Source organism: Papio anubis, chromosome 20 (assembly GCF_008728515.1).
Source record: "Papio anubis isolate 15944 chromosome 20, Panubis1.0, whole genome shotgun sequence".
NCBI lineage: Eukaryota > Metazoa > Chordata > Mammalia > Primates > Cercopithecidae > Papio > Papio anubis.
This window is the reverse complement of record NC_044995.1, coordinates 41,760,709-41,785,732: the sequence shown is the minus strand read 5'-3', so window position 1 is coordinate 41,785,732 and position 25,024 is coordinate 41,760,709. Positions and strand designations below refer to the sequence as shown.

Sequence of the window (25,024 nt, the reverse complement as noted above, 5' to 3'; positions counted from 1 at the left end):
GTGACCGACTGCAGAGGCCGCGCCGCCTCCCCCGCCCGAGGTCTGCGCGCTCAGCCGCAGGGTGCAGACCCGGGGCGCCCGCCTGGGTTTGGGGCGCAAGAGCAGAGGCGGAGCCAGGGCGGAGCCAGCGCGCCCGGTCCCCCCTGAATCGAAAGCGAAACAGGGGCTGGGGAGGAAGGGCGGAGCCGGCCCCGAGGCACCGCCCCCTGCCCTGCGCGGCTGCTGGACCGACGGGCGCGCCCAGGTAGGGGGGCGGCTGAACCGCGCAGTGCGGACCCTCGCGGGGACCTGCGCCGCCGCCACCATGTCTCAGGAAGGTGTGGAGGTAAGAGATGGCTACGGCTGGGCCGGGGGCAGACGCGACAGACTCCGAGGAGCGGCCGGGAGGCGCGGAGGGGGCTTCGCAGTTCCTGGGGACCCCCATCCTAGAACCCCAGATCCTTACCCCTGCCTGGCGCTCACCCCCCTTGAAAAGGAAAGTGACTCCCACGTTTCCCCAGAGCGAAATGAGGCCTCTCCGAGGAAAAGCGGGGGCTGCAGGGTCAAAGGTCAGAGGCCAGAGATAACCTGGCCGCCCCCCCACCTTAGGCTGGGACGCTCGCCTCAGTCCGCGCCCTCCCCCAGCGCCATGTGGGGACTTTGGCTTTTTCCAGGAAATGCCGTAGAGGGATGAAAGGGGGGGGGGCGGCGGAGGCCAAAACCAAGGGTCAAGTTCAGGCCGGGAGAACGGTGCCTAGAGATGGGGGAGGGACGATCGCGCTTCCCCTTGGCCCACCGGAACCCCCCTGTCCCCATCCCAGCTGGAGAAGAGCGTCCGGCGCCTCCGGGAGAAGTTTCATGGGAAGGTATCCTCCAAGAAGGCGGGGGCTCTGATGAGGAAATTCGGCAGCGACCACACGGGAGTTGGGCGCTCCATCGTGTACGGTGAGGCTGCTGGGGTCCCGGGCCTGGTGCGGGGACCGCGCGTGGGAGCGCCGAGGGGGCGTGGTCTAGGGAGAGGCGTTGAGATCACCTCCCCCGGAGGTCCCAGCCTCGGGGAGGCTCTGCATCGCGGCTCTGGGTGGCCTGGAACTCCCACAGACCCTTCAAGGGCCCTTCTCTTATACGCACTCTCCGCCGCAGGGGTAAAGCAAAAAGATGGCCAAGAACTAAGTAACGATCTGGATGCCCAGGTAACCTGTCCCCTCCCCTCGCAAAGGACCGGGTCACGGGAGGGACAGCAAGAAGGGGGACCCGACGGGTTCATGGTGACTGACACTTCTCTGAAACAGGAGGGACCAGGCATTGTCGGTCCGTAACTCATCACCCAATCTCACTTTTTCACCTCTCCATCGTTTGTCCGGCCAGGGAGCCTGCAAACAGTAGGCGCTCATTATGCGCTGATTGTATTCAAAGGCGGACAGCCATGAAACTAGGCAATGAAAGGAGTCAGGATTATGGCCATCGTGGGGGGGCAGAGATCAGAGAAGACTTCCTGGAGGAGGAGGTACCAAGTCTTAAAGGATGGAGAGGAGACAGCCCTGGGAGGGGAAAGGGAAAGAAAGGCAGGGGCCTTAGGGTGTGGGAGGGAATAGCATGAGCAAAGGCTGGGAGGTGGGGAAGGGTTGTTAGTGTCAGTCTCTAGAAAGGCTGGGATGAGCAGGGGATTGGGGAGGAGAGAGAGGGAGGGGAAGGGAACCCTTGTGTTGAATGAATGAATGAATGAATGAATGAATGGTTTTGAAGCACAGGTGCATCATGGCTACTTCGCTTCTTTGAAAGCTTTGGTGATGGGAACACTGTGGATTTCGCCTGCCTGAAAGGCTCAGTGTAGGGCTGTTACAGTATAATAGGCCTGGCGCCATGGCTCACGCCTGCGATCCCAACACTTTGGGAGGCTGAGGCAGGCGGATCACCTGAGGTCGGGAGTTCGAGACCAGCCTGACCAACATGGAGAAACCCGTCTCTACTAAAAAATACAAAATTAGCTGGGCATGGTGGCGCATGCCTGTAATCCCAACTACTCGGGAGGTCGAGGCAGGAGAATCGCTTGAACCTGGGAGGCAGAGGTTGCAGTGAGCCAAGATCACGCCATTGCACTCCAGCCTGGGCAACAAGAGCGAAACTCTGTCTCAAAAAAAAAAAAAAAAAAAAGGCCAGGCGTGGTGGCTCACGCCTGTAATCCCAGCACTTTGGGAGGCCAAAGCGGGCGGATCACGAGGTCAGGAGATTAAGACCATCCTGGCTAACATGGTGAAACCCCATCTCTACTAAAAATACAAAACAACAACAACAACAATTAGCCAGGCGTAGTGGCAGGCGCCTGTAGTCCCAGCTACTCAGGAGGCTGAGGCAGGAGAATGGCGTAAACCCGGGAGGCAGAGCTTGCAGTGAGCCAAGATCGCGCCACTGCACTCCAGCCTGGGCAACAGAGCAAGACTCCGTCTCAAAAACAAAACAAAAAACAAAAAAACCCAGAGGATAGTAAAATATGTATCATAGTCTACATTTATACATATAAAAGTATGATAAAAATGATAGCAGAGGGGCCGGGTGCGGTGGCTCACGCCTGTAATCCCAGCACTTTGGGAGGTTGAGGCGGGCAGATCACTTGAGGTCAGGAGCTCGAGATTAGCCTGGCCAACATAGTGAAACCCCGTCTCTACTAAAAATACAAAAAATTAGCTGGGCGTGGTGGTGCATGCTTGTAATCCCAGCTACTTGGGAGGCTAAGGCAGAAGAATCACTTGAACCTGGGAGGTGGAGGTTGCAGTCAGCCGAGATCACGCCATTGCACTCCAGCCTGGGCGACAAGAGTGAAACTCCATCTCAAAAATATAATAATAACAATAGCAGAGGGTAGCATTCATTGAGTATTTCCCATATGGCAAGACTCCAGGAATTGATTTATTTCATCGCCACAGTGACCCCAGGAGACAGGTCCTGTTATTTATCCCCATTTCACAGACAAACTGAGGATGAAGTCACTTGCCAGGTTCACGAAGCAAGCAGGTGGCAGCTGCGATTTGAACCCTGGCCACCTGGAGTCAGAGCCTGGGCTCTAACATGCCTGTCAGTGGGAACCCAGGAGGCAGGGAGTGGCTTGTCTAAGTCCCCACAGCTGGAAGTGATAGAGCTGGGATTCGAACCCACATCTCTCAGTCCAGATCCCCACCACTTAGCCAAGCACAACGTGGCCTCAAAGGGGCGATGTTGTCACAACACCAACAAGCATGTGGCATTTGCAGGCAGGAAGTGAGTATGGGGGTCAGGCTGGCCTCACTCAGGCAAGCCCTCCCCTAAGCCTCAGTTTCCCCATCTGAGCAATAAGGTAACAGGTGTGCCCACCTCTCAGGGCTGCTATGAGGACAACTGAGGCCACACACCTGGCTCTCAATATGTGGGCAGTGCTCTGTGAGCTCCTGGCGAGCTAGGGGCACCCTATTCTCCTTGCGGCCGGGGCCCTCCCAACACAGCAAATAGGTGGAAAAGAGGCCTGAGCCCCGTCCCAGTTTCTGCCCCTGCTATCTCCACCCAGGATCCACCAGAAGATATGAAACAGGACCGGGACATTCAGGTGAGTTGGTGGCTGGGGCTTGAGATGGGGAAGTGGGGAGGGGGACATCTGCAGGCACGGAAGGATGTCCATTAGGGCAGGAGGGGAGATACTCACTGGGGCAGGAGGGGGACTCATCTGTGGGGAGAGGAGGGCTGATGCTTATGCTGGTGCAGAAGGGGTGACCCCCCTCCACCTCATCCCCACCTGCCCCATTCCACAGGCAGTGGCGACCTCCCTCCTGCCGCTGACACAAGCCAACCTACGCATGTTTCAACGTGCCCAGGACGACCTTATCCCTGCTGTGGACCGGCAGTTTGCCTGCTCCTCCTGCGACCACGTCTGGTGGCGCCGCGTGCCCCAGAGGAAGGAGGTAGTGACCCACAACTTAACCTTGACTTTGACTGTCCCGAACTCCACTCCTGACTCCCATCCTCAGTGACTGTACCTCTGACCTAAGGATTTCCATCACTGACCTCCAAACTCAGAGCTCAGCCTTCATCTCTGATCCCAACCCCTGACCTTAAATGTGAGAAGCCTAATACCTCCTTACCCCAGAGCCTGACCCTTGACCCCACAATTGAACAGCTACTACAGAAATCAAACCTGGCCAGGCGCAGTGGCTCATGGCTGCAATCTCAGTGCTTTGGGAGGCTAAGTGGGGAGGATTGCTTGAACCTAGGAGTTTGAGACCAGCCTGGGTGACAGGGTGAGACCCTGGCTCCAAAAAAATTTTTGTTTTGAAGAGATGGGGTCTCGCCCTGTCGCCCAGGCTGGAGTACAGTGGCGGGATCATAGCTCACTGCAGCCTCCACCTTCTGGGCTCAGATGATCCTCCCCACTCAGCCTCCCAAGTAACTGAGACTACAGGCCTGCGCCACCACACTTGGCTAATTTTTGTATTTTGTGTGTGTGTGTGGAGATGGGGTTTTGCCATGTTGCCCAAGCTGGTCTCAAACTCCTGAGCTCAAGCAATCTACCGCCTCAGCCTCCCAAAGTACTGGGATTACAGGCATGAGCCACTGCGTCTGGCAAAAAAATTTTTTTTAATTAGCTGGGAGTGGCGGTGTGTGCCTGTGGTCCCAACTACTCAGGAGGCTGAGGTGGGAGGATCGTTTGAGCCTAGGAGGTGGAGGCTGCAGTGAGTCATGATCACAACACTGTATTCCAGCCTGGATGACAGAGTGAGACTCTGTCTCTGAAAAAAGAAAGAAAGAAAGAAAAGAAACCAAATCTGACCTCAAAAACACAGCCCCAAATCTGGCCTCTGAACGTCCTGACCAGTAGTTCGCTTCTGGTCAATGCTTAACTAGTTCTTGCAAAAGAGGCAGGAAGGCAAGATGTGTAGTGTTTGCCAATTTCTGTGGTGTAAGTATTCCCACCATGGTCAATATGAGGCTACCCATGTGAAGTCACTGATTGAGTTGGGTTGCTCAAGCTGAGGCCAGCCACTGCAGCACACTTCTAGCCCTGACCCCAACCTCAGACACCTCTGACAATCCTTGGTCCCCTCTCTGCACGCCCCCCACCACCACCACCAGGTATCCCGGTGCCGGAAATGCCGGAAGCGCTACGAGCCAGTGCCAGCTGACAAGATGTGGGGCCTGGCTGAGTTCCACTGCCCGAAGTGTCGGCACAACTTCCGGTGAGGGCGCTGACCCCCAGCTCCCCCTCAGCCCTGCCCCACCCCAGCCCTGCCCCTCCCTGCCCTGGCCCCACCCTGGCCCAGCCTCGCCCTCGGACCCTCACAGCCCTGCCCGCCCCCAGGGGCTGGGCACAGATGGGGTCCCCGTCCCCCTGCTACGGGTGCGGCTTCCCCGTGTATCCAACACGGATCCTCCCCCCGCGCTGGGACCGGGACCCGGATCGCCGCAGCACCCACACTCACTCCTGCTCGGCCGCCGACTGCTACAACCGGCGAGGTGAGGCTTTTCTCCTCCAACATCCTGGGCAGTCTTTGTCCCCTTCTGTGCCTTTAAGTCCCCAAATCTCCACTCAGTCCACTTCGTCTCCCACAGCAGCAGCCACTGCTTCTACGTGGCCTCCATGGCCCCCCAGTCTCCATGGTCTTGCTCACGAGGCTCTGAGGTTTCACCCCAGTGGCCCATGCCTGAGGGTCTCCATGGCCTCTGCCCCCATGGTCTCTGGGTTTGGGGCCCCTGTTTTGTCCCCTGTAATCTCAGGTGACCCCCATGTCCCCAGGTCTCCTGTATCTTCAACACCCCTGAATGTCCAGTTGTGCTGGTCCCCGTATATTGTGGCCTCAGCTCCTCCCTAGAGCCCCTCGTGGCCTCAGCCCCTCCCTAGAGCCCCTCGTGGCCTCAGCCCCCTCCTGCCCAAACTCTTATGGGACCTGGAGTCCCATGTCTGCAGCACCTCTCCCTCCCTAGAGCCCCACGTGCCTGGGACATCCTGTGCTCACCCCAAGAGCCGGAAGCAGAACCACCTGCCCAAAGTGCTCCACCCCAGCAACCCTCACATTAGCAGTGGCTCCACTGTGGCCACCTGCTTGAGCCAGGGCGGCCTCCTGGAAGACCTGGACAACCTCATCCTGGAGGACCTGAAGGAGGAGGAGGAGGAGGAAGAGGAAGAGGTGGAGGACGAGGAGGGCGGGCCCAGGGAGTGACCCCTGCCAGGTGCAGATACAAACCAGACACGGTCTGTGGCTACTTTGTGTTATTATAAGATATGAGCTCAAACCGAGATATGAATGACCTTGGGGAGCCATCTGGGGCCAAGATATTGACAGGGGGGGATTCCTGGGGCCCATTTTCAGCACCCAGGGTCACAGATCCACAGTGGGAGGTTCTGTGGGACGCACTGGCACTGAGCCACAAAGAAGGTGTGGCCAGGACAACTTGAGTTCCTGCTGACCAATGTCCCCTGGGGCCTAGGGGACAGAGGAACAGAGAGTCACAGCTTCAGGGGCCGAATGAGCATGGCGGCCTTCCTGAGAGAGTATGCTCCACCACGAAACTCAGCCCAGTAGACACCATCCTGGTAGCGGCTTCGGTAGTGGCCGCCGCGGTGCCACACACCGTTGAGGTTGGAGTGGGCACAGGCATGGTACCACCAGCCTCCCCGCTGGTACAGGGCACAGTTACCTGAGGGGAGAGAGAAAGTCCATGTCCTCTCACCAGAATAAAAGTCTCTACCTGCACCTCACAGTGCAAGGCTTTTGCCAGGTATCCACTGGCCCCTCCCATTCTTATTTAATACAAGCCCTGATCTTCCATCTCCTCAGCAAAAAAATAGGAGCCCTGGCCCCCCAACTTTCTTCGGAGTAATAGCCTTAATTCCTTCCCTATCTCCTTACCAAAGTACGAGTCACACCTTTCCCACTTTTTCTGCAAACTAGGAGTCTACCACTCATTCCTTTATCAAAGAAAAGAAAATTATCTACTTCCTTTCTAGATAAGAGTACTAGCTCTCACCCTCTGCCCTTCACTTGAACAGGAGTCTTGATTCTTTTTTTGCCTCATCAGAGAAGGAATCTGGACTCCCCATACCCCCACCAGGATACAAGTCCTGACCTTTGTTCTCTTGACAGAATAAAAGCTTGCTTATCCTAATACTTACCAGAGGGGCGTCTTACCTACCCTGCCTCCTTTCATTCCCTCACCAGAACAGAAGTCCCGCCTCCCCTATCCTCCCACCAGAATAAGAGTTGTCCTTACCAGAATAAGAGTCTCGGTCCCTATCCACGGTGCTGAAGGGCTTGTCATTGTGCCAGGAAAGAGAGTCTCCAGCATCACCATGGTACTGGCCAAGCCGCAGGCGGTAGTGATCGCTCTCAGGTTCCAGGGAGAAGCCATCATAGTGGGCACGTGCTCCACGGCCCCCCCAGTCTTCCAGGAGAACCAGCAGCTCATGGTCCCCACGGCTGGTCAGCTGATACACGGGTTCAAGGCCCAGCCAGTATTCTCCGTCTGGCCGCCCAAAGCCCGCCTGGCAGGGCAGGAAAGTCAGGAAGCCAGAACAGGCTCCCTCCCCTTCCCTGCCTCTGCCCACCCGTGCCCACCTTATAGTGCTGCCAGGTAGTGAAGAAGTTGACTGAACCATCTTGCCTCCGCTGGATCACAGTCCAGCCTCCACCCTCCAGCTGCTGCTCACACCATGCTGACACCACATGCCGGCCCACTCGCAGTTCATACACTCCACTCTGTTCATGGCCTGCCTGGCGGGCCTCTGCACAATCCTGCCATGGGCCTGTGGGCACAGGGATATGTGGGGGGCACAGCCTGGGCTGACCAATCCCTTACTGGAGCAAGAGTCGAGATTCTCACAGGTCCCCTCACCAGAATAAGAGTCCTGCCTCTCCCACTTTTCTATCAGAGTCATGCCTCTCCCATTTCCTCACCAGCATAAGAGGCCTGCCTCTCCCATTTCCTCACTAGAATTTGAGCCCCAGTAGCCATTTCCTTACCTGAGTAAGAATCTGGGTCCCTTGTCTCTAACCAGAGGAAATGCCAAGCCTGGGGTTCGTTCTTTGTTTTTTTTTTTTTTTTTGAGACAGAGTCTCACTCTGTTGCCCAGGCTGGAGTGCAGTGGCGTGATCTTGGCTCACTGCAAGCTCTGCCTCCCGGCTTCACGCCATTCTCCTGTCTCAGCCTCCCGAGTAGCTGGGACCACAGGTGCCCGCCACCATGCCCAGATAATTTTTTGTATTTTTAGTAGAGACGGGGTTTCACCATGTTAGCCAGGATGGTCTCGATCTCCTGACCTCATGATCTGCCCGCCTCGGCCTCCCAAAGTGTTCGGATTATGGGCATGAGCCACCGTGCCGGGCCAAGTCTGGGGTTCTTAAACCCTGGTTTTTATGGTCTCCTCACCAGAATATAAGTCCTGAATATGGTACTCTGAACCAGTTCAAACTCTTACCAAAGTAGCAGTCCTAAATCTACAATCGCCTCACTAAAATAAGAGTCCCTCCTCTTCTATTTCTTGTTTCTCCTATTTTCACACCTTAGAAGTTTGGTCTTATTTTTAATCAGAATCATTTCTTCCGGTCCTCTCACGATAAGAGAAATATGCCACTAAAATCCTGACTCCTCAATTTGCCTCTACCCACAATTCCTCAGCCCTGCTGTCGACTTACCCACAGGCTTGGTGGGGACAGCAGGTTGACCTGCAGGGATGGGAGAACCCAGGGGCTCCTGCTGTCTCTGGGTCTGGTCTCTCTGGGGCTCTGGGACTGGGTCCAGCATCCTACTGGTGTCATTGGTGCTACCCACAAGACGGACTGGAACCACAGGCACCAGTGGGGGTGGTGGCAGGACCTGGGGTGACGGAGAAAGTCAGGTGTTATTACACTAACCCTCAGGCCAGGAGGCCTGGTCTCAGGGGCAGAGATGGTGGATAAATCTCCCAGCTCCCAAATGACCTGGACATCTGGCAGTGGGGGTATCCCAGCCCCAGGAATAATCCTCCCCAAAAGCTAAACAACTTGGCTTTAAAGTGCAGACAGGCTGTGTGCGACGGCCCACGCCTGTAATCCCAGTACTTTGGGAGGCCGAGGCGGGCGGATCACCTGAGGTCAGTAGTTCGAGACCAGCCTGACCAACATGGTGAAACCCTGTCTCTACTAAAAGTACAAAAAAAAATTAACTGAGTGTGGTGGCTCATGCCTGTAATGCCAGCCACTCAGAAGGTTGAGGTAGGAGGATCGCTTGAACCTGGGAAGTGGAGGCTGCAGTGAGCCAAGATCACACCACTGCACTCCAGCCTGGGAGACAGAGCAAGACTCTATCTCAAAAATAAAATTAAAAAAATAAAGTGCAGACAGAGCTGGGCTTAAATACCGGTTCTTGGTGCTCATGGCTTAATTGATCTGTGCCCCAGCCTCCTTCTCTGTAAAGTAGGCATAATAAGAACACATCCAACAGTATCTTAACTTACTGACTCCTCTCACCAACCCTGTAAGGTAGGGACTGTCACAGAGCAATATTCTCTTATCCCAAACCCAGACCCGGACACATTCCAGAATTCAGAATAACACGGCTGGATTTAGACACAGTGACATAGGGAGGGTTATGTATATGCATGTGCGTACAGAATATACATAACACTCCTAAAGGGGTTTTTGGTCTTTACGTGATAATGATATGCTTAATTATAGGATCCTATGACTATTCACATTAAGTGGATAAGTAAAGGCTATAAATAGCCACCAGTCACTTTTTGACCCAAATAAGTTACCAGAAGGGGTGAGTAGCAATCCGGTTTTCAGGGTTTTGCGGATCTCGGAACTGTGGATTGGGGTTGCAAAACGCCCATTTCACAGACGATGCTGCTATCCGGGGAGGCTGCGAGGTTACCTGCTGCTGCCCGCCCGCGCCTCCCGGGCACAGGCGCTCCAGGCGGGCGATGAGACTGCTTTGCTGGGTGACAAGCTGCGCCAGCTCGCGAAACTTGACGTCCAGCTGGTGGAAGCGGGCGGCGGCGCGCTGAGCCTCGGCAGACGCGTTGAGCACGCGCTCCCCAAGCAGCGCCAGGGCCGCGGCAGGCTCCGCCCCCGGATCCGCCCCCGGGCCCGCCCCGGGCCCCGCCTCGTGCTGCAGCTGCGCGCGCAACTGGCCCAGGCGCGCGCTCAGGCCGCGGCTTTCCTTGCGCAGCGCGCGCACCTCGCCGGCCACGGCGCCGTCGGCCGCCGCCAGCCTCTGCAGCTCGCGCAACAGCTCCTCGTGGCGGCCAACGCGCATGCGCAGCGCCGCCAGCTCGCTGGCGTTGGCGGCTTCGGGCGCCGCCCGCGTGGACGCTGGGCCGCTCCAGCACACGGCCCCCGTGAACTTCTGCGGCGGCAGCACGAAGGTGTAGGTGCAGCGCGGGGCACCCTCCCGCGCCCACGACGCGCCCAGCAGGAGCAGCAGTTGCAGCACACGCAGCCAGGGCCTCCCCATGGCGGCGGACCTGCAGGCAGAAGAGGAACGGGAGGAAGACGGGGTGCTGGGGCCCGGCCAGACCCCTCTGCTTCCACGCGGGGATGCGCGCGTCTACACCCGCGGTGTCCCGGGCCCATGATTCCCATCCCCATCTCATTCCCCCCGCGGCTGGAGGGCCTCAGGGTGATCCCACTCTGGCTTCAACACCGAGCTCCTGGCGCCCCCCCGAGATAACGCATCTCACGCATTCATTCAAGCGAGGCCGGGCGCGGTGGCTCACGCCTGCAAACTCAGCACTTTGGGAGGTCGAGGCGAGAGGATCGCTTGAGACCAGGAGTTCGAGACCAGCCTGGGCAACATGAGGAGACCCCCCCCCCCATCTCTACAAAAAATTAAAAATTAGCCGGACGTGGTGGTGCACACCTCTGGCTATTCGGGAGGCTGAGGCAGGACGATCACTTGAGCCCAGGAGTTCAAGGCTGCAGTGAGCCATGAGCGCTCCCATGCACTCCAGCCTGGGCAACAAAGTGATACCTCATCTCAAAAATAAATAAATAAATAAAAACAAGCCTCATGTGGCAGTTCAGGCCGGTAATTCCAGCACTTTGGGAGGCCGAGGTGGGCTAATCGCTTGAGCCTAGGAGTTGGAGACCAGCCTAGACAACACAGAGAGACCCTGTCTATACAAAAAATACAAAAATTAGCTAAGCATGGTGGCAAGGGCTTGTCATCCCAAGATCGCCTGCGCCCAGGAGTTCCAGGCTGCAGTGAGCTGTGATCGCGCCACTGCACTCCAGCTTGGGCGACAGAGCGACTCTGTCTTAAAAAAAAAAAAAAAAAAAGGCACTAGGTACTATGCACAAATGTGTGCCAGCCCCCTTTCTAGGCACTGGGAATACATTTAGGAACAAAACAGACAAAAATCCCTCCCCCAGTGGCAAAACAAAACAAAACAAACATACTGTATGGGATGAATAAATAGAGTATATTAGACAATGTTAAGTGCTAAAAATAATAGTAGAACTGGTGAGGCAGCTGAGGCCTGCGTTAAGGCAGGAAGACTGCTTGAGGCCATGAATTCAAGACCACACTTCAGACAGGGCAATGTATCCAGATCCTGTCTCTACAAAAAAAAAAAAAACTCCAAGTGCACAGAACCACATCTGGCTAATGTTTAAATTTTCTGTAGAGTCAGGGTCTCGCTATGTTGCCCAGGCTGGTCTCCCCTGGCCTCAAGTGATCCACCTCTGCCTCCCAAAATGCTGAGATTACAGGTGTGACCCACCATGCCCTGCTAATTTTTAAAATATTTTGTACATCTGGGCTCAGTGGCTCACACCTGTAATCCCAGCTCCTTGGGAGGCAGAGGAGGGAGGATCAATTGAGGCCAGGAGTTTGAAGCTGCAGTGAGCTATGATCGTAGCATTGCACTCCAGCCTGGGGACAACAGAGCAAACTCTGTCTCTTAAAACAAAACAATAACAACAGCAAACTAGGTAAAGAACATGGAGGTCTGTGCAGGGGCAGCATGAGAGGAGGGGTTGCCTAAAGGGAAAGCCTGGTGGAGGAGGAGGTCTAAGCACAACAGCTCTGAGACTGGACCCTGCCTGATGTACTAAAGCAACCTGGGAGAGGTTAAAGCAAAAGCAAAGGAAGGCCGAGTGCTGTGGGAAGGCCGAGTGCTGTGGCTCACGTCTGTAATCCCAGCAGTTTGGGAGGCCAAGGCGGATGGATCACCTGAGGTCAGGAACTCGAGACCAGCATGACCAACACAGTGAAACCCCGTCTCTACTGAAAATACAAAATTAGCCGGGTGTGGGGATACAGGCCTGTAATCTCAGCTACTTGGGAGGCTGAGGCAGAAGAATCACTTGAACCTGGGAGGTGGAGGTTGCAGTGTGCGGAGATAGCACCACTGCACTCCAGCCTGGGCAACAAGAGCAAAACTGTCTCAAAAAAAAAAAAAAAAAAAAAAAAAGCAAAGGGAGCAGGGTGCAAGGAGGTAAGATGGGTCTCATCTGTTGGATATTGGAAACCCCAACTTCCACATCCTCAGACAAAACCCCAGCAGATCCAACCCATCTAAGCAGATCTAATCCATCAGCCAGACCTGTCTGCTCTTCTGTTTAGATCCTGAATTCCTCCACGTCCCCGCTACTCCCCGCTGCCCGGAGACCCTCCCTGAATTCCCAGCTCAAGACACCATCTGGATGACAGCAGCTGCCTCCCTGCTCTCTGGATTTCCATCCTCAACCCCAGGTCTAGTCTCCCCAACAGCAGCCAGAGGGCGCCTGTGAACATCCGAGTCAGTTCACATCCCTCCCTCCCTCCTCTGCCCTGAATCTTCCTTGGCTCCCACCTCCTTTAGAGGAAAAGCCCAAATCCACCCACCGTCCATAAAAACTTGCGCTATCTGCCATATCCCCTCCTGCCCTCACCTCCTCCCATGCACTTCCTCACACGAAGCAAGTTCCAGCCTCAGGGCCTTTGTGCCTGCTATTTTTGCAGCCTGGAACATTGTTCACAATTTAACATCATTCCCTTCCTGTCCTTATTCAAGTCTCAGCAGCCCTCCTTGATCAGCAGATTTAGGGTTGTCCCTCCATATACAGCGCTCGCTCTCTCGCTCGCTCTCTCTCTCTCTCTCTTTCCCCCCCCCCCCCCTTTTTTTTTTTTTTTTTTTTTTTTTTTAGACGGAGTTTTGCTCTGCAGTCTCAGCTCACTGCAACCTCCGCCTCCTGGGTTCAAGCGATTCTCATGCCTCAGCCTCCCAAGTAGCTGGGATTATAGGCACGTACCACCGCTCCCAGCTAATTTTTGTATTTTTAGTAGAGACAGGGTGCCTGGCCAACATGGTGAAATCCCACCTCTACTAAAAATACAATTAGCTGGGCATGGTGGCATGGGCCTGTAATCTCAACTACTCGGGAGGCTGAGGCAGAAGAATGGCTTGAACCTGGGAGGCAGAGGTGGCAGTGAGCTGAGACCATGCCACTGCCTTCTAGCCTGGGCAATCCAGTGAAACTCCATCTCAAAAAAAAGAAAAGAAAAAAAAAAGACAGAGTCTTGCTCTGTTGCCCAGGCTAGAGTGCAGTGGAGCAATCATAGCTCACTGCAGCCTCCAGCTCCTGCACTCAAGTGGTCCTCCTGCCTCAGCCTCCTGAGTAGTTGTAACTATAGGTGCACACCACCATGCCCAGCTACTTTTTTGTAGGCAGGGGGTCTCACTATGTTGCCCAGGCTAGTCTCAAACTCCTGGGCTCAAGTGATCCTTCCACCTTGGACTCCCAAAGTGCTGAAATTATAGGTGTAAGCGACCACACTGGGCCTAAACCTACACTTCCTGATGCCTGTACAAGCACATATCCTGAGGGTCTCCACCTCACACACACATTGCCGCATTCATGCATTCAACCACAGGCGCCTTGAGTGCCTATCGTGTGCCAGGTGCTGTTTTAGGCAATGAGGACACAACCTTAAACCAAACAGACAAAATTCCTGCCCTTACAAAGCTGACATTCAAGTTGGTAGAACAGAGAAATAAGTCAAACAGTCGCCAGGTAGGTCAGAGGGTAATCGTGCTTAGGAGAAAAATGGAACAGGAAAGGGGGTGACAGTCCTGGGGTTGGGGGACATTTAACAGAGAAGTCAGGACTGGGGGTGGTGGCTCACGCCCACAATCCCAGCACTTTTGGGAGATTGAGGTGCCTATAATCCTAGCACTTTGGGATGCTGAGGTGGGAGGATCACTTGAGGCCAGGAGTTTGAGACCAGCTTGGCTAACGTGGCGAAACCCTGTCTCTACTGAAAATACAAAAATTAGCCAGGCGTAGTGGCGCACGCCTGTAGTCTCAGCTACTCAGGAGGCTGAGGCATAAGAATCACTTGAACCCGGAAGGCAGAGGTTGCAGTGAGCCATGATTGTGCCACTGCAGTCCAGCCTGGGCAACAGAGCGGGACTCTGTCTCAAAAAAAAAATAAATAAATAAATAAAAGGAGTCAGGAAAGGCCTCACAGAAGAAGTGACACTTGACTGGACACAGTGCCTCACGCCTGTAATTTCAGCTCTTTGGGAGGCCAAGGCAGGAGGATCGCTTGAGCCCAGGAGTTTGAGACCAGCCTGGCCAACATGGTGAAAGCCCATTTCTACTAAATATAAAAATTAAAATAAAATAAAGAATGACACTTTTGCAAAGACCTGAAGGACGAGAGAGAAGAGGAAGAGCATTTCAGGCAGAGGGAACAGCAGGTGCAAAGGCCCTGAGGTTGCACCCAAGAAATGGCAGAAAGGGGCCAGGCATGGTGGCTCATGCCTGTAATCCCAGCATTTTGGGAGGCTGAGGCAGGAAGATCACCTGAGGTCAGGAGTTCAAGACCAGCCTGACCAACATGGTGAAACCCCATGTCTACTAAAAATACAAAAATTAGCTGGGCATGGTAATGCATGCCTGTAATCCCAGCTACTACTCAGGAGGCTGAGGTGGGAGAATCGCTTGAACTCAGGAGGCAGAGGTTGCAGTGAGCTGAGATCATGCCATTGCACTCCAGCCTGGGCTACAGAGTAAGTCTAAAAAACTAAAAAATAAAAAAATAATAAAAAAGGCCGGGTGTGGTGGCTCACGCCTGTAATCCTAGCCCTTTGGAAGGCCGAGGCGGGTGGTTCACGAGGTCAGGAGATCAAGACCATCCTGGCTAACACGGTGAAACCCTGTCTCTACTAAAAATACAAAAAAAAAAAAAAATTATCCGGGCATGGTGGTGGGCGCCTGTAGTCCCAGCTACTCGGGAGGCTGAGGCAAGAGAATGGCGTGAACCCGGGAGGCAGAGCTTGCAGTGAGCCGAGATTGTGCCACTGCACTCCAGCCTGGGCAACAGGGCGAGACTCTGTCTCAAAAAAAAAAAAAAAAAAAAAAAGGAAATGGCAGAAAGGTCTACGAGGCCGGAACAGAGAGAGTAAGCGAGGGGGGAAGCAGGAGGAGGGAAGACATGACAGGGCAAAGGGTCCTGTGGGCCCGGAGGAGGACTTGGGTTTTACTCTGAGTCAGCTGGGAACCATGGAAGGGTCTGGGCTGGAGATGGCCACATTTACTTCTGGACTCAGACACCAAGCAGGGGCTCACAAGAGTCCGGGGCGGGGGGTCCTCTCTTTGTCCCCTGATCACTGACACGCCCCCACCCCCGACAACAGAGACTGACCAACCCCCCTGGAACTGGGACGTGTGTATAATACCCACTGCCTTTCACACTGTCAGCCTGGGGTGGCGGGGTGGCCTGGGGGCCCCTAAGCCAAGCTGTGGTCGGAGTTTCCCCACAGTGAGAATCAGCCTCTACCTACCTTCCCACCCTCTCACCTCTCGCGCCCAAGACCCTGAATCCAGCGAAGCTCACAGAACACACAAGAAGTCCAAGGAAGAGCCGAGGGTCCAGTGGGGCCTCTGAGCTAGAGAAGGAGAGAGGGTGGTGGGACAGGAGAGAGGAGGCTTAGTAACCACTCCCCAGCCCCCAGAGCCTGGGAGTGGAGCTGGGATGCTGGGCCTGGGAGCCCAAACTATAAATATTTAGCTTTTCCCGAATGAGAAATGAGACAGAATTGCCAGACCCCCCTGCCCAGGCCACCAGAGCCTGATAACACAGGTCAGTGTCCTGGACATCCCTCCCCTTCCCCCCTATCCTCCACTGCAGAGCCGAGAGTGTGGGAGCGGCAGGCCCCGGGGCAGCCAGGCAGGATCCCAGCCCCAGACATGCACACACCACACACAGAACAAGGAACATCACTGGGGACTCACTGTGTGTAGGGCTTGGTTCTAAACTCTCCACACCTTTTATGTATTTGATCCTCACAACCTGAGCTGGATTCTGTATGTACCCTCATTTTACGGCAGGGAAAACTGAGGCTCAGAGAGGGTAAGTGACTTGCCTGCAGTCACACAGCCAAAAAGAGACCAGGACAGGAGCCATTCGAGGTAGCCTGACTCAGAAACTCACACATGTACACCACAGCAGTCACACACATATGGGCACATAACAGAGCGGACACAAAGACACACACACACTTGCATGCACGCACACATTAACACCCAGCAAAAGTCTGGGTGCAGTGGCTCATGCCCGAAATGCCAGCACTTTGGGAGGCCGGGGTGGGTGGATTACCTGAGGTTAGGAGTTTGAAACCATCCTGGCCAACATGGTAAAACCTCGCCTCTACTAAAAATACAAAAATTAGCTGGGCATGGTGGTGTGCGCCAGTAATCCCAACTACTCCAGAGGCTGAGGCAGGAGAATTGCTTGAAGGCAGGAGAGTCGCTTGAAGCTGGGAGGCGGAGGTTGCAGTGAGCCAAGATAGAGCAACTGCACACACTCCAGCCTGGGCGACAAGACTGAAACTCCATCTCAAAATAATAATAAATGATGATAATAAATTGAAGAATTAATAAATTAAAATAAAAAATAAATATAAAAGACAGCTGGAAATTTTTAAATTGTGGTAGAAGTAATATATTCTTAAAGTGAAAACCTTAGCTCACTTACATGTGATTTATGTTTTCTGGATTAATCTGGATTTTGTAATTATAAATAAAAATGTAAGGCCAGGCACAGTGGCTCACGCCTGTAATCCCAGCACTTTGGGAGGCCAAGGCAGGCAGATCACGAGGTCAGCAATTCAAGACCAGCCTGGCCAAGATGGTGAAACCCCATCTCTACTAAAAATACAAAAATTCACCAGGCGTGGTGGCGGGCGCCTGTAATCCCAGGTACTCAGGAGGCTGAGGCAGGAGAATCGGTTGAACCCGGGGGGCGGAGGTTAAAGTGAGCCACTGTACTCCAGCCTGGGCGACAGAGTGAGACTCTGGCTCAAAAAAAAAAAAAAAAAAAGAAGAAATGAAAATGTAAGATTTTGAGTCCACTTAATTATTTGTTGAAAATAATACAAGTCAGTATAATAGAGAAGCATTCATATATTCAACACTGTAAGACAAAACACTAGAGACCTTGGATTTGATAATTGATCTGATATCCTGGACAGTACTCATATGTACAGTGATAGTTATCTTCCTTTGGGTTTTGTGTGTGTGTGTGTGTGTGTGTGTAGTTTTATGCAGTAAGTTCCATGTAGTGCTGGCACTTATTTAATTAACTATTCATGATTTTGTTAATACCTTGTTATAGAATTCAGGCATGTATTTTCAGCATAAGAAGCCAAACACACCAGCTTGTCATTGGAAAGAAACCATAAAGCTTGACTTTTGCATTGGAACTATGCTTTCATAAATAAAGGATATCTCATTGATTTTTAAAAAAAAGACACAGCTGAAAACATAACACAGTTTCAGGCAACAACTGTATGTTCCAAATATGGTCACACACACATCACAACTTAAAGGGAAATGGGGGTGGGCTGAGTGGGTCTTTATCTGTGTGTCAGGCCTTCCACACCCTGGTTCTTGTGATCACGCAGTAGTGCACAGATACAAAACAGGCCCGCACAGGTGACACCTGGAAACCTATCCACCACATCACAGAGGTCACCATCTGTCTCCCACACGCTCGTTCACATTTTCACACAAGTCAAATCATACAAGACGGAACTGGGGGAAGTAACCATGCAGTCATTTCCCAGGGGTACAAAGAAACTCACGTAGAGCCCTGCAGAGTCCTGGCCCAGGGTCTGAGACCTGTCCGAAGGCCCCACCGACGACCAGCCACACGCTGGGAGAGCCGCCTCCTTTCCCGGGTCTGCACCGTCCTGAGCTCCCAAGTAACTCGAGTGGACTCCAGGGTTGAAAGAGGAAATGGTCGTCCCAGATCTTAGAGAGGCTGCCAGGCTGGGCTCTGGGCCTGGGCTGGGGCCCCCACACTGGGCCCCTCGGCCCCCCACCCTCAGCCCCTTCTGGCTTCCCCATTGGCAGTAGAGAGGGAGGGAACTTCATAAGTCACAGAGAGGGGCTGAAGAAGACAGAGAGTCAGACAGATGGAGATGGGAGAGACATAGGGAGATGGCAGAGATAGGGAGAGACGGGGAGATGGGGAGAGACACAGGGAGGCAGATGAGAAGAAACAGGGATGGGACCAGACACAGAGAAAGGAAACTTCTTTAGTTTCCATCTTTAGTTATAAATGATGAAAGAGACAACTAATGACAGAGACAATGTTGCAAGAGGGAGAGAGAGATGGGGGAAGACGAATGGGAGGGGAGACACATCTAGGGGAGAGGAGGAAGAATTGGGGTGCCAGAGAGAGCAAGGAGGGAGAGGAGGCCTATGGGGGAGGGGAGAGCAATGCTCAGCCCAGCGAGGGGGTGTCCCTTCCCCCCACCGCAAGGTTTTGGGGAAGACGCCAGAGGCCTGAGGCCAAGACTGAGGCTTTGAGCGGAAAGAAGGAGGGGGCGAGTTATTCACGAAGCGCCCGCCTTGCCCTGAGTTTCCAGAAGGTGATGTGGAGTTTCCATCCCTCAGCCCGTCTGCAGTCAGGGGTACCCAGGGAGGACAGCTGGCCCAGAGGAGCTGTGGGACAAAAATGAATGATTGCCACAGTCATTCCCTCCAGTGGCTTCTCCCCAAGTATGTGGCGCCAGAGCGCCCAACATTGTGCGTATATGATCGCTCCTAATTCGTGAGCCCGGGGACATTATCATCCTTACTTTGGGAGGAGCCTCGGAATGCAGAAAGTGGTTTTAGCCCAGCTGGAGGAAATGGACCGAAGCGGGATTCGAACCGGCGGATTAGTTGCTCTGCAGCCCGGAGCCGCGTAGCCCCGCCCCTTTCTCCCTAGAAACTGGCACCCGTGTCTCCATAGCAACCGCTCCACCTGATTGCCCCTCCCCGCTCCCGGAGGCCACCTAGTGCGCAGGCCCGCACGATGACGACCCAGGCCGTGCCGGCTCTCAGGCGCCGGAAGTGAGCTGCGCAGCGCCGGAAGCGGCGGACACAGGAGGCCTCGTGGAGGACACAGCAGCATGGGACAGTCAGGGAGGGTAAGGCCCGGAGGTTTGGGAGGCAGGGGACGCAGGCGGGGTCCCGACCGAGGTCGCGGCGCTCACCGTTTGTCTCTTGCCACCGCAGTCCCGGCACCAGAAGCGCGCCCGCGCTCAGGCGCAGCTCCGCAACCTCGAGGCCTATGCCGCGAACCCGCACTCGTTCGTGTTCACGCGGGGCTGTACGGGTCGCAACATCCGGCAGCTCAGCCTGGACGTGCGGCGGGTCATGGAGCCGCTCACTGCCAGCCGTCTGCAGGTCTGTACCCCATCCCCAGCCCGCCTCCACCCACCCTGGGCCCCGTATTCGCGGCTGCAGTAATGGCTCCCGCTACAAAACTGTGGGAGGCCTCAGTCTCCCCGGGTGGAAAAAGTGACCCTCATGGGGAGCATCATCTCTACCTTTCAGGGCTTTGCTGAGCTGGAATGAGGGCGCGCAGCTTGGGAGATAGTTGGTCGCCTAAGCCTGACGGTTAAGACTGGAATCTGGAGCCGGGCGTGGTGGCTCATGCCTGTATTCCCAGTATTTTGGGAGGCTGAGGCAGGAGGATCACTTGAGCCCAGGAATTCGAGATCAGCCTGCGCAGCATGGCGAAACCCCCGTCTTTGCAAAAAATAGAAAAATTAGTCGGATATGGTGGTGCATGCCTGTAGTTCCAGCTACTCGAGAGGCTGAGGTGGGAGGATTCCTTGAGCCCAGGAAATTAAGGCTGCAGTGAATCAGGATCGTGCCACCTCACTCCAGCCTGGGCGACAGGAGGAGACCGTGTCAAAAAAAAAAAAGAGGCTAGAATCTGGAGGCAGCAAAGCAGGGTTGGAAACTGTCTTCTCCCCAGTACCTGAAGCAAGTTAGTTAACCTTGCTGGGCCTCAGTTCACTCATTTTTCAATGGGAAAATGCGCTGTGAGCAAGAGGTAAGAGTTAGAACTCAAATCTGCGTCTGATTGACTCTAAAGGCTAAGATCCTTTTGCTCCTCTGGGCTTATTGAAAGGGTTTGATGCTAGACAGACCATAACAGGATTTGCACCGTCAGCTTATAGTCATAGCAATAAGGGATAAGCTATGTTTTCTCTTTTTCTTTTTGTCATTTCCAGGTTCGTAAGAAGAACTCGCTGAAAGACTGTGTGGCAGTGGCTGGGCCCCTCGGGGTCACACACTTTCTGATCCTGAGCAAAACAGAGACCAGTGTCTACTTTGTGAGTGGATGCCCTCACCCTTCATCTCCCCCAGACCCCCACTTCCCCCTTCTCTTATGATGAACACATGTGCTTCTGAGCTGCTGTGATTTCTGGCTTCAAAGTAAACGCTCTGAAGAAGAGATGGGGCAAAGGTGCCTACTCGCAGACTCCTCTGCTAGATCCCTCCAGCGTCACTGATCTTTTTTTCTCCTGCAGAAGTTGATGCGCCTCCCAGGAGGCCCCACCTTGACCTTCCAGGTCAAGAAGGTGAGAGGGGTGGAGGTGGTACAAAGCCATGTGGGGTCAGAGCTGGACTTGGGGGTGTTCCCAGCCATGTGTGGTTGGTGGTCACCCCCTCACTCCTGCCCTACAGTACTCGCTGGTGCGTGATGTGGTCTCCTCATTGCGCCGGCACCGCATGCACGAGCAGCAGTTTGCCCACCCACCCCTCCTGGTACTCAACAGCTTCGGCCCCCACGGCATGCATGTGAAGCTTATGGCCACCATGTTCCAGAACCTGTTCCCCTCCATCAATGTGCACAAGGTGGGTCTGGCCTGGCGAGGTGGCAGGTATGGGTGGGTGCAGCGGGTAGAGGTCCCACAGGCCCTCAGATGGATTGCTCAGTCCTCCCAGTTCTGAAGCTGAGAGCTCCTGGGTCTGCTGAGTCCTGAGGGCAAATCCCACTCCTGTGTCTGATGATGCTGGACAAAAGTGTCCAGAGATGCCCCCAGCGCTCCCCACCCCACGAGCTGCGCCTTTTCCAGCAGGTGGAGAGAAATACTGATGGAGCTCTATTCCCCGTGTGTGTTGAGTGCTGGACTGAGCAGGATCATAGCATCTCTTCTCATGGCCCTGTTTTACAGAGGGAAGCTGCAGGCCCAGTGCTATGGCTCAGGCCTGTAATCCCAGTACTTTGAGAGGGCGAGGTGGGAGGATTGCTTGAGCCCAAGACTTTGAGATAAGCTTGTGCAACATAGTGAGACCGCATGTCTACAAAAAGTAGATTTTTAAAAAGCCCAGTGTGGTGATGCATGCCTTTAGTACCAGCTACTGGGGAGGCTGAGGTGAGGATCACCTTAGCCCAGGAGGTCGAGGTTGCAGTGAGTTGTGTTCATGCCACTCTACTCCATCCTGGGTGACAAAGCGAGACCCTGTCTCAAAAAAAAAAAAGCAAAACTGAGGCTGGCCAAGATGCTGATTTTAGATTCCAGGGCGCAGGACTGGATTTTTAAACTCGTCTGGCTCCTGAGTTCTAGCTCCTAATCCTTGTCACTAGTGACTCTCAGGTGGGACTTAGAAATTATGGAAGATATCAGTCATCAGAGAGTCTAATACGGGCTCAGGGACCAGGATTTTTTCTTTCCTTTTTTTTTTTTTTTTTTGAGGCGAGTCTGACTCTGTAGCCCAGGCTGGAGTCAGTGGCGGATCTCAGCTCACTGCAAGCTCCGCCTCCCGGGTTCAAAGCCATTCTCTGCCTCCAGCCACCGGTAGCTGGGACTACAGGCCCCACCACCTCACCTGGCTAGTTTTTTGTATTTTTAGTAGAGGCGGGGTTTCACCGTGTTAGCAGGATGGTCTCGATCTCCTGACCTGAAGTGATCCACTTCCCGTCTTGGCCTCCCCAAAGTGCTGGGATTACAGGCTTGAGCCGTGCCCGGTTGATTTTTTTTTTTTTTAATTATTATACTTTATTTTATTTTATTTTTTTTTTTTGAGGCGGAGTCACCGGCGCTGTAATCACCCCAGGCTGGAGTGCGGTGGCGATCTCGGCTCACTGCAAGCTCCGCCTCCCAAGGTTCAGGCCATTCTCCTGCCTCAGCCTCCGGAGTAGCTGGGACTGGCCGCCACCCGCGCCCGGCTAGTTTTGTAATTTTTTAGTAGAGGCGAGGTTTCACCATGTTATGGATGGTGCCGATCTCCTGACCTCATTGATCCGCCGCCTCGTACCTCCCAAAAGAGATGCTGGGATTACAGGCTTGGCGAGCCACGGCCCGGCCTAGTATTATACTTTATGTTCAAACCTGCACATTCTTCCTTTTTTTTTTTTTTTTTTTTTTGGAAGGGTGGGGTCTGGCTCACCTTCGCCCAGGCTGAGTGCAGTGGCGGATCTCAGCCACTGCAAGCTCCGCCTCCCGGGTCGCCATTCTCCTGCCTCAGCCTCGAGTAGCTGGGACTGGCGTCCGCCACATCGCCCGGCTAGTTTTTGTATTTTTGGTAAAGGCGGGTTTCACCGTGTTAGCAGCCAGGATGGTCTCGATCCTGACCTGATCCCACCGATGCCGGCCTCCCAAAGTGCTGGGATTACAGGCTTGAGCCACCGCGCCCGGCCCCTTTTTTTTTTTTAGGAGACACATCTCCCTATGTTGATCTTGAACTCCTGGGCGCAGGCAATCCTGCAGCCTCCGCCCCCCAAGTAGCTGAGACTACAGGCATGAGCCACCACATCCAGCACATTTTTCCATCTACTTTTTGTAGACATGGAGACTCGCTATGTTGCCCAGGCTGGTTTTGAACTCCTGGGCTCAGGCAGTCCCCCCACTTCAGCCTCTGGAGTAGCTGAAACTGCAGGTGCGAGCTGGAGGCAGCATTTCTAGCCAGTGCCACAGTCCATGTATAGTGCATGCATCCCCCAAAGTCCCCACTTCCCCATACTTCGCCGTGAGCCTACTGGAGCATGCGCTGTTCCTCACCTTCTAGGTGAACCTGAACACTATCAAGCGCTGCCTGCTCATTGACTACAACCCTGACTCCCAGGAGCTGGACTTCCGCCACTAGTGAGTGTCCCAGCAGAATGGGGGACGAGGGGGTGCCGGGTGGGGGCCCCCGCGTGCGGCTGATGACAGCACTCCTGCTGAGACTCTGTGATTGCTGTGTCTCAAAGTAAACGCCCTGACGCACTGTGGGAAGGGTGGGATGGGGACTGCCAGCCCCGTGTCCCCTGACCACCCCTTTGCCGTCCACTCACGTTCCTGCAGTAGCATCAAAGTTGTTCCTGTGGGCGCGAGTCGCGGGATGAAGAAGCTTCTCCAGGAAAAGTTCCCCAACATGAGCCGCCTGCAGGACATCAGCGAGCTGCTGGCCACGTGAGGAGGGCACAGGGCGGAAGGCCACTGCCGCCCGGGGACCCCAGAACAGGCCCGGGAGCCTGAGCTCCCCCACTGAGCCCTGTATGTCCCACACACAGGGGCGCGGGGCTGTCGGAGAGCGAGGCAGAGCCTGATGGCGACCACAACATCACAGAGCTGCCTCAGGCTGTTGCTGGCCGTGGCAACATGCGAGCCCAGCAGAGTGCAGTGCGGCTCACTGAGGTGAGGCCCAGGGCAGGGGACCCCTGGGTTCCCCCAGTCCCAACAATGGGCTGACACTTCTCCCTCATCCCCCTAGATCGGCCCGCGGATGACATTGCAGCTCATCAAGGTCCAGGAGGGCGTTGGGGAGGGCAAAGTGATGTTCCACAGTTTTGGTGAGTCCGGATCCCGCGGTGTTGCAGGGTCATGGGTGCCGGGCTGCATCCGGACCTTGGTGACCTGCGTCTCCTGGCTCAGTGCGCAAGACAGAGGAGGAGCTGCAGGCCATCCTGGAAGCCAAGGAGAAGAAGCTGCGGCTGAAGGCACAGAGGCAGGCCCAGCAGGCCCAGAACGTGCAGCGCAAGCAGGAGCAGCGGGAGGCCCACAGGTTCGGGCAGGGCTGGGCACGGCGGGGCTGGGGGATCCCTGGGGTGGGCAGCCACGTTGACCCCCACCCCCTCCTCCAGGAAGAAGAGCCTGGAGGGCATGAAGAAGGCACGGGTCGGGGGTGGTGATGAAGAGGCCTCTGGGATCCCTTCGAGGACAGCGAGCCTGGGGTTGGGTGAGGAGGACGATGACCAGGAAGATGATGACATCGAGTATTTCTGCCAGGCGGTCGGCGAGGCGCCTAGTGAAGGTATGGAGTGGGGTCTGCAGCGGGGCACCCAGAGCCTGTCCTTGTCCCTGGGAACCCTGACACTGTCTCTCCCCACAGACCTGTTTCCCGAGGCCAAGCGGAAACGGCCTGCCAAGTCTCCAGGCCGGAAGCGGCGGGAAACGGATCGAGGCAGGGGTCGTCTTTGTGACCGGAAGTTTCCCAAGCCCAAGGACAAGCCCCCGGGGTCCCAGACCAGGCGAGGGCCCAGAGGGGCTTCCCGGGATGGTGGGCGAGGCCAGGGCCGGGGCCGCTCACGGAAGAGAGTGGCCTGAGCCCAAGCCGCACCAGAGCAGTAGATGAACTGAACGCCCCAGATTGGGGCCCGAGAGACATGGCCCTCGGTTTCCTTTCATAAAGGAGTCGTGTCCCCCACCCTTCCACTCCAATAAACAACTGAACTGGCCAGGGGTCCACGTCGGCGTTTGGGATGGGGGATCCTGGAGCTCTGCAAAGCAACCCAGAGTCGCCTGGGCAGGTGACCCCGGGAGTCCCTCCCACCTGGTTTCTTCCTG

The 25,024-nt window shown here is 55.0% G+C and overlaps 3 protein-coding genes and 2 non-coding genes across 12 annotated transcripts; 4 read left to right on the top strand and 1 right to left on the bottom strand.

The window, feature by feature from the left end:
- Window positions 1-7,110, top strand: SHFL (shiftless antiviral inhibitor of ribosomal frameshifting). 2 transcript variants are annotated; one of them, XM_003914860.4, is made up of 8 exons: window positions 1-325; window positions 801-924; window positions 1,123-1,172; window positions 3,518-3,556; window positions 3,759-3,908; window positions 5,077-5,180; window positions 5,411-5,457; window positions 5,926-7,110. In XM_003914860.4, exons 1-8 carry the CDS (start codon window positions 305-307, stop codon window positions 6,159-6,161), a joined length of 771 nt encoding a protein of 256 aa, XP_003914909.1. In that variant the 5' UTR covers window positions 1-304; the 3' UTR covers window positions 6,162-7,110. The 2 variants fall into 2 exon arrangements, with proteins under 2 accessions (XP_003914909.1, XP_003914908.1); XM_003914859.4 differs by having other exon boundaries at window positions 5,303-5,457.
- ANGPTL6 (angiopoietin like 6) lies at window positions 6,197-23,646 on the bottom strand. Of its 6 annotated transcripts, XM_031659941.1 has the most exons (9): window positions 19,454-19,561; window positions 19,055-19,096; window positions 18,053-18,917; window positions 15,752-15,851; window positions 9,853-10,444; window positions 8,634-8,814; window positions 7,557-7,744; window positions 7,213-7,483; window positions 6,197-6,639 (listed from the first exon to the last, which is right to left on the bottom strand). In XM_031659941.1, the coding sequence occupies exons 3-9, from the start codon at window positions 18,342-18,344 to the stop codon at window positions 6,449-6,451; spliced, it is 1,815 nt and encodes a 604-aa protein (XP_031515801.1). In that variant the 5' UTR covers window positions 18,345-18,917; window positions 19,055-19,096; window positions 19,454-19,561; the 3' UTR covers window positions 6,197-6,448. The 6 variants fall into 6 exon arrangements, 5 of the variants coding, with proteins under 5 accessions (XP_031515801.1, XP_021786380.2, XP_003914907.3 ...); XR_001897600.3 differs by lacking the exon at window positions 19,055-19,096 and having other exon boundaries at window positions 9,734-10,444; window positions 19,454-19,567; XM_021930688.2 differs by lacking the exons at window positions 19,055-19,096; window positions 19,454-19,561 and adding an exon at window positions 23,533-23,646.
- On the top strand, window positions 19,260-24,915 carry PPAN (peter pan homolog). 2 transcript variants are annotated; one of them, XM_009193456.4, is made up of 12 exons: window positions 19,260-19,387; window positions 19,476-19,646; window positions 20,483-20,584; window positions 20,783-20,833; window positions 20,940-21,110; window positions 23,265-23,341; window positions 23,543-23,650; window positions 23,752-23,875; window positions 23,952-24,030; window positions 24,113-24,242; window positions 24,322-24,491; window positions 24,570-24,915. In XM_009193456.4, the coding sequence occupies exons 1-12, from the start codon at window positions 19,370-19,372 to the stop codon at window positions 24,782-24,784; spliced, it is 1,416 nt and encodes a 471-aa protein (XP_009191720.3). In that variant the 5' UTR covers window positions 19,260-19,369; the 3' UTR covers window positions 24,785-24,915. The 2 variants fall into 2 exon arrangements, with proteins under 2 accessions (XP_009191720.3, XP_021786381.2); XM_021930689.2 differs by lacking the exons at window positions 19,260-19,387; window positions 19,476-19,646 and adding an exon at window positions 20,128-20,301.
- On the top strand, window positions 20,629-20,713 carry LOC116271780. Its single transcript, XR_004180530.1, has one exon. It is a non-coding gene; the product is annotated as a small nucleolar RNA SNORD105 (small nucleolar RNA).
- LOC116271786 lies at window positions 23,391-23,470 on the top strand. The gene has a single exon (XR_004180536.1). It is a non-coding gene; the product is annotated as a small nucleolar RNA U105B (small nucleolar RNA).
- Window positions 24,916-25,024: the final 109 nt, after the last annotated feature.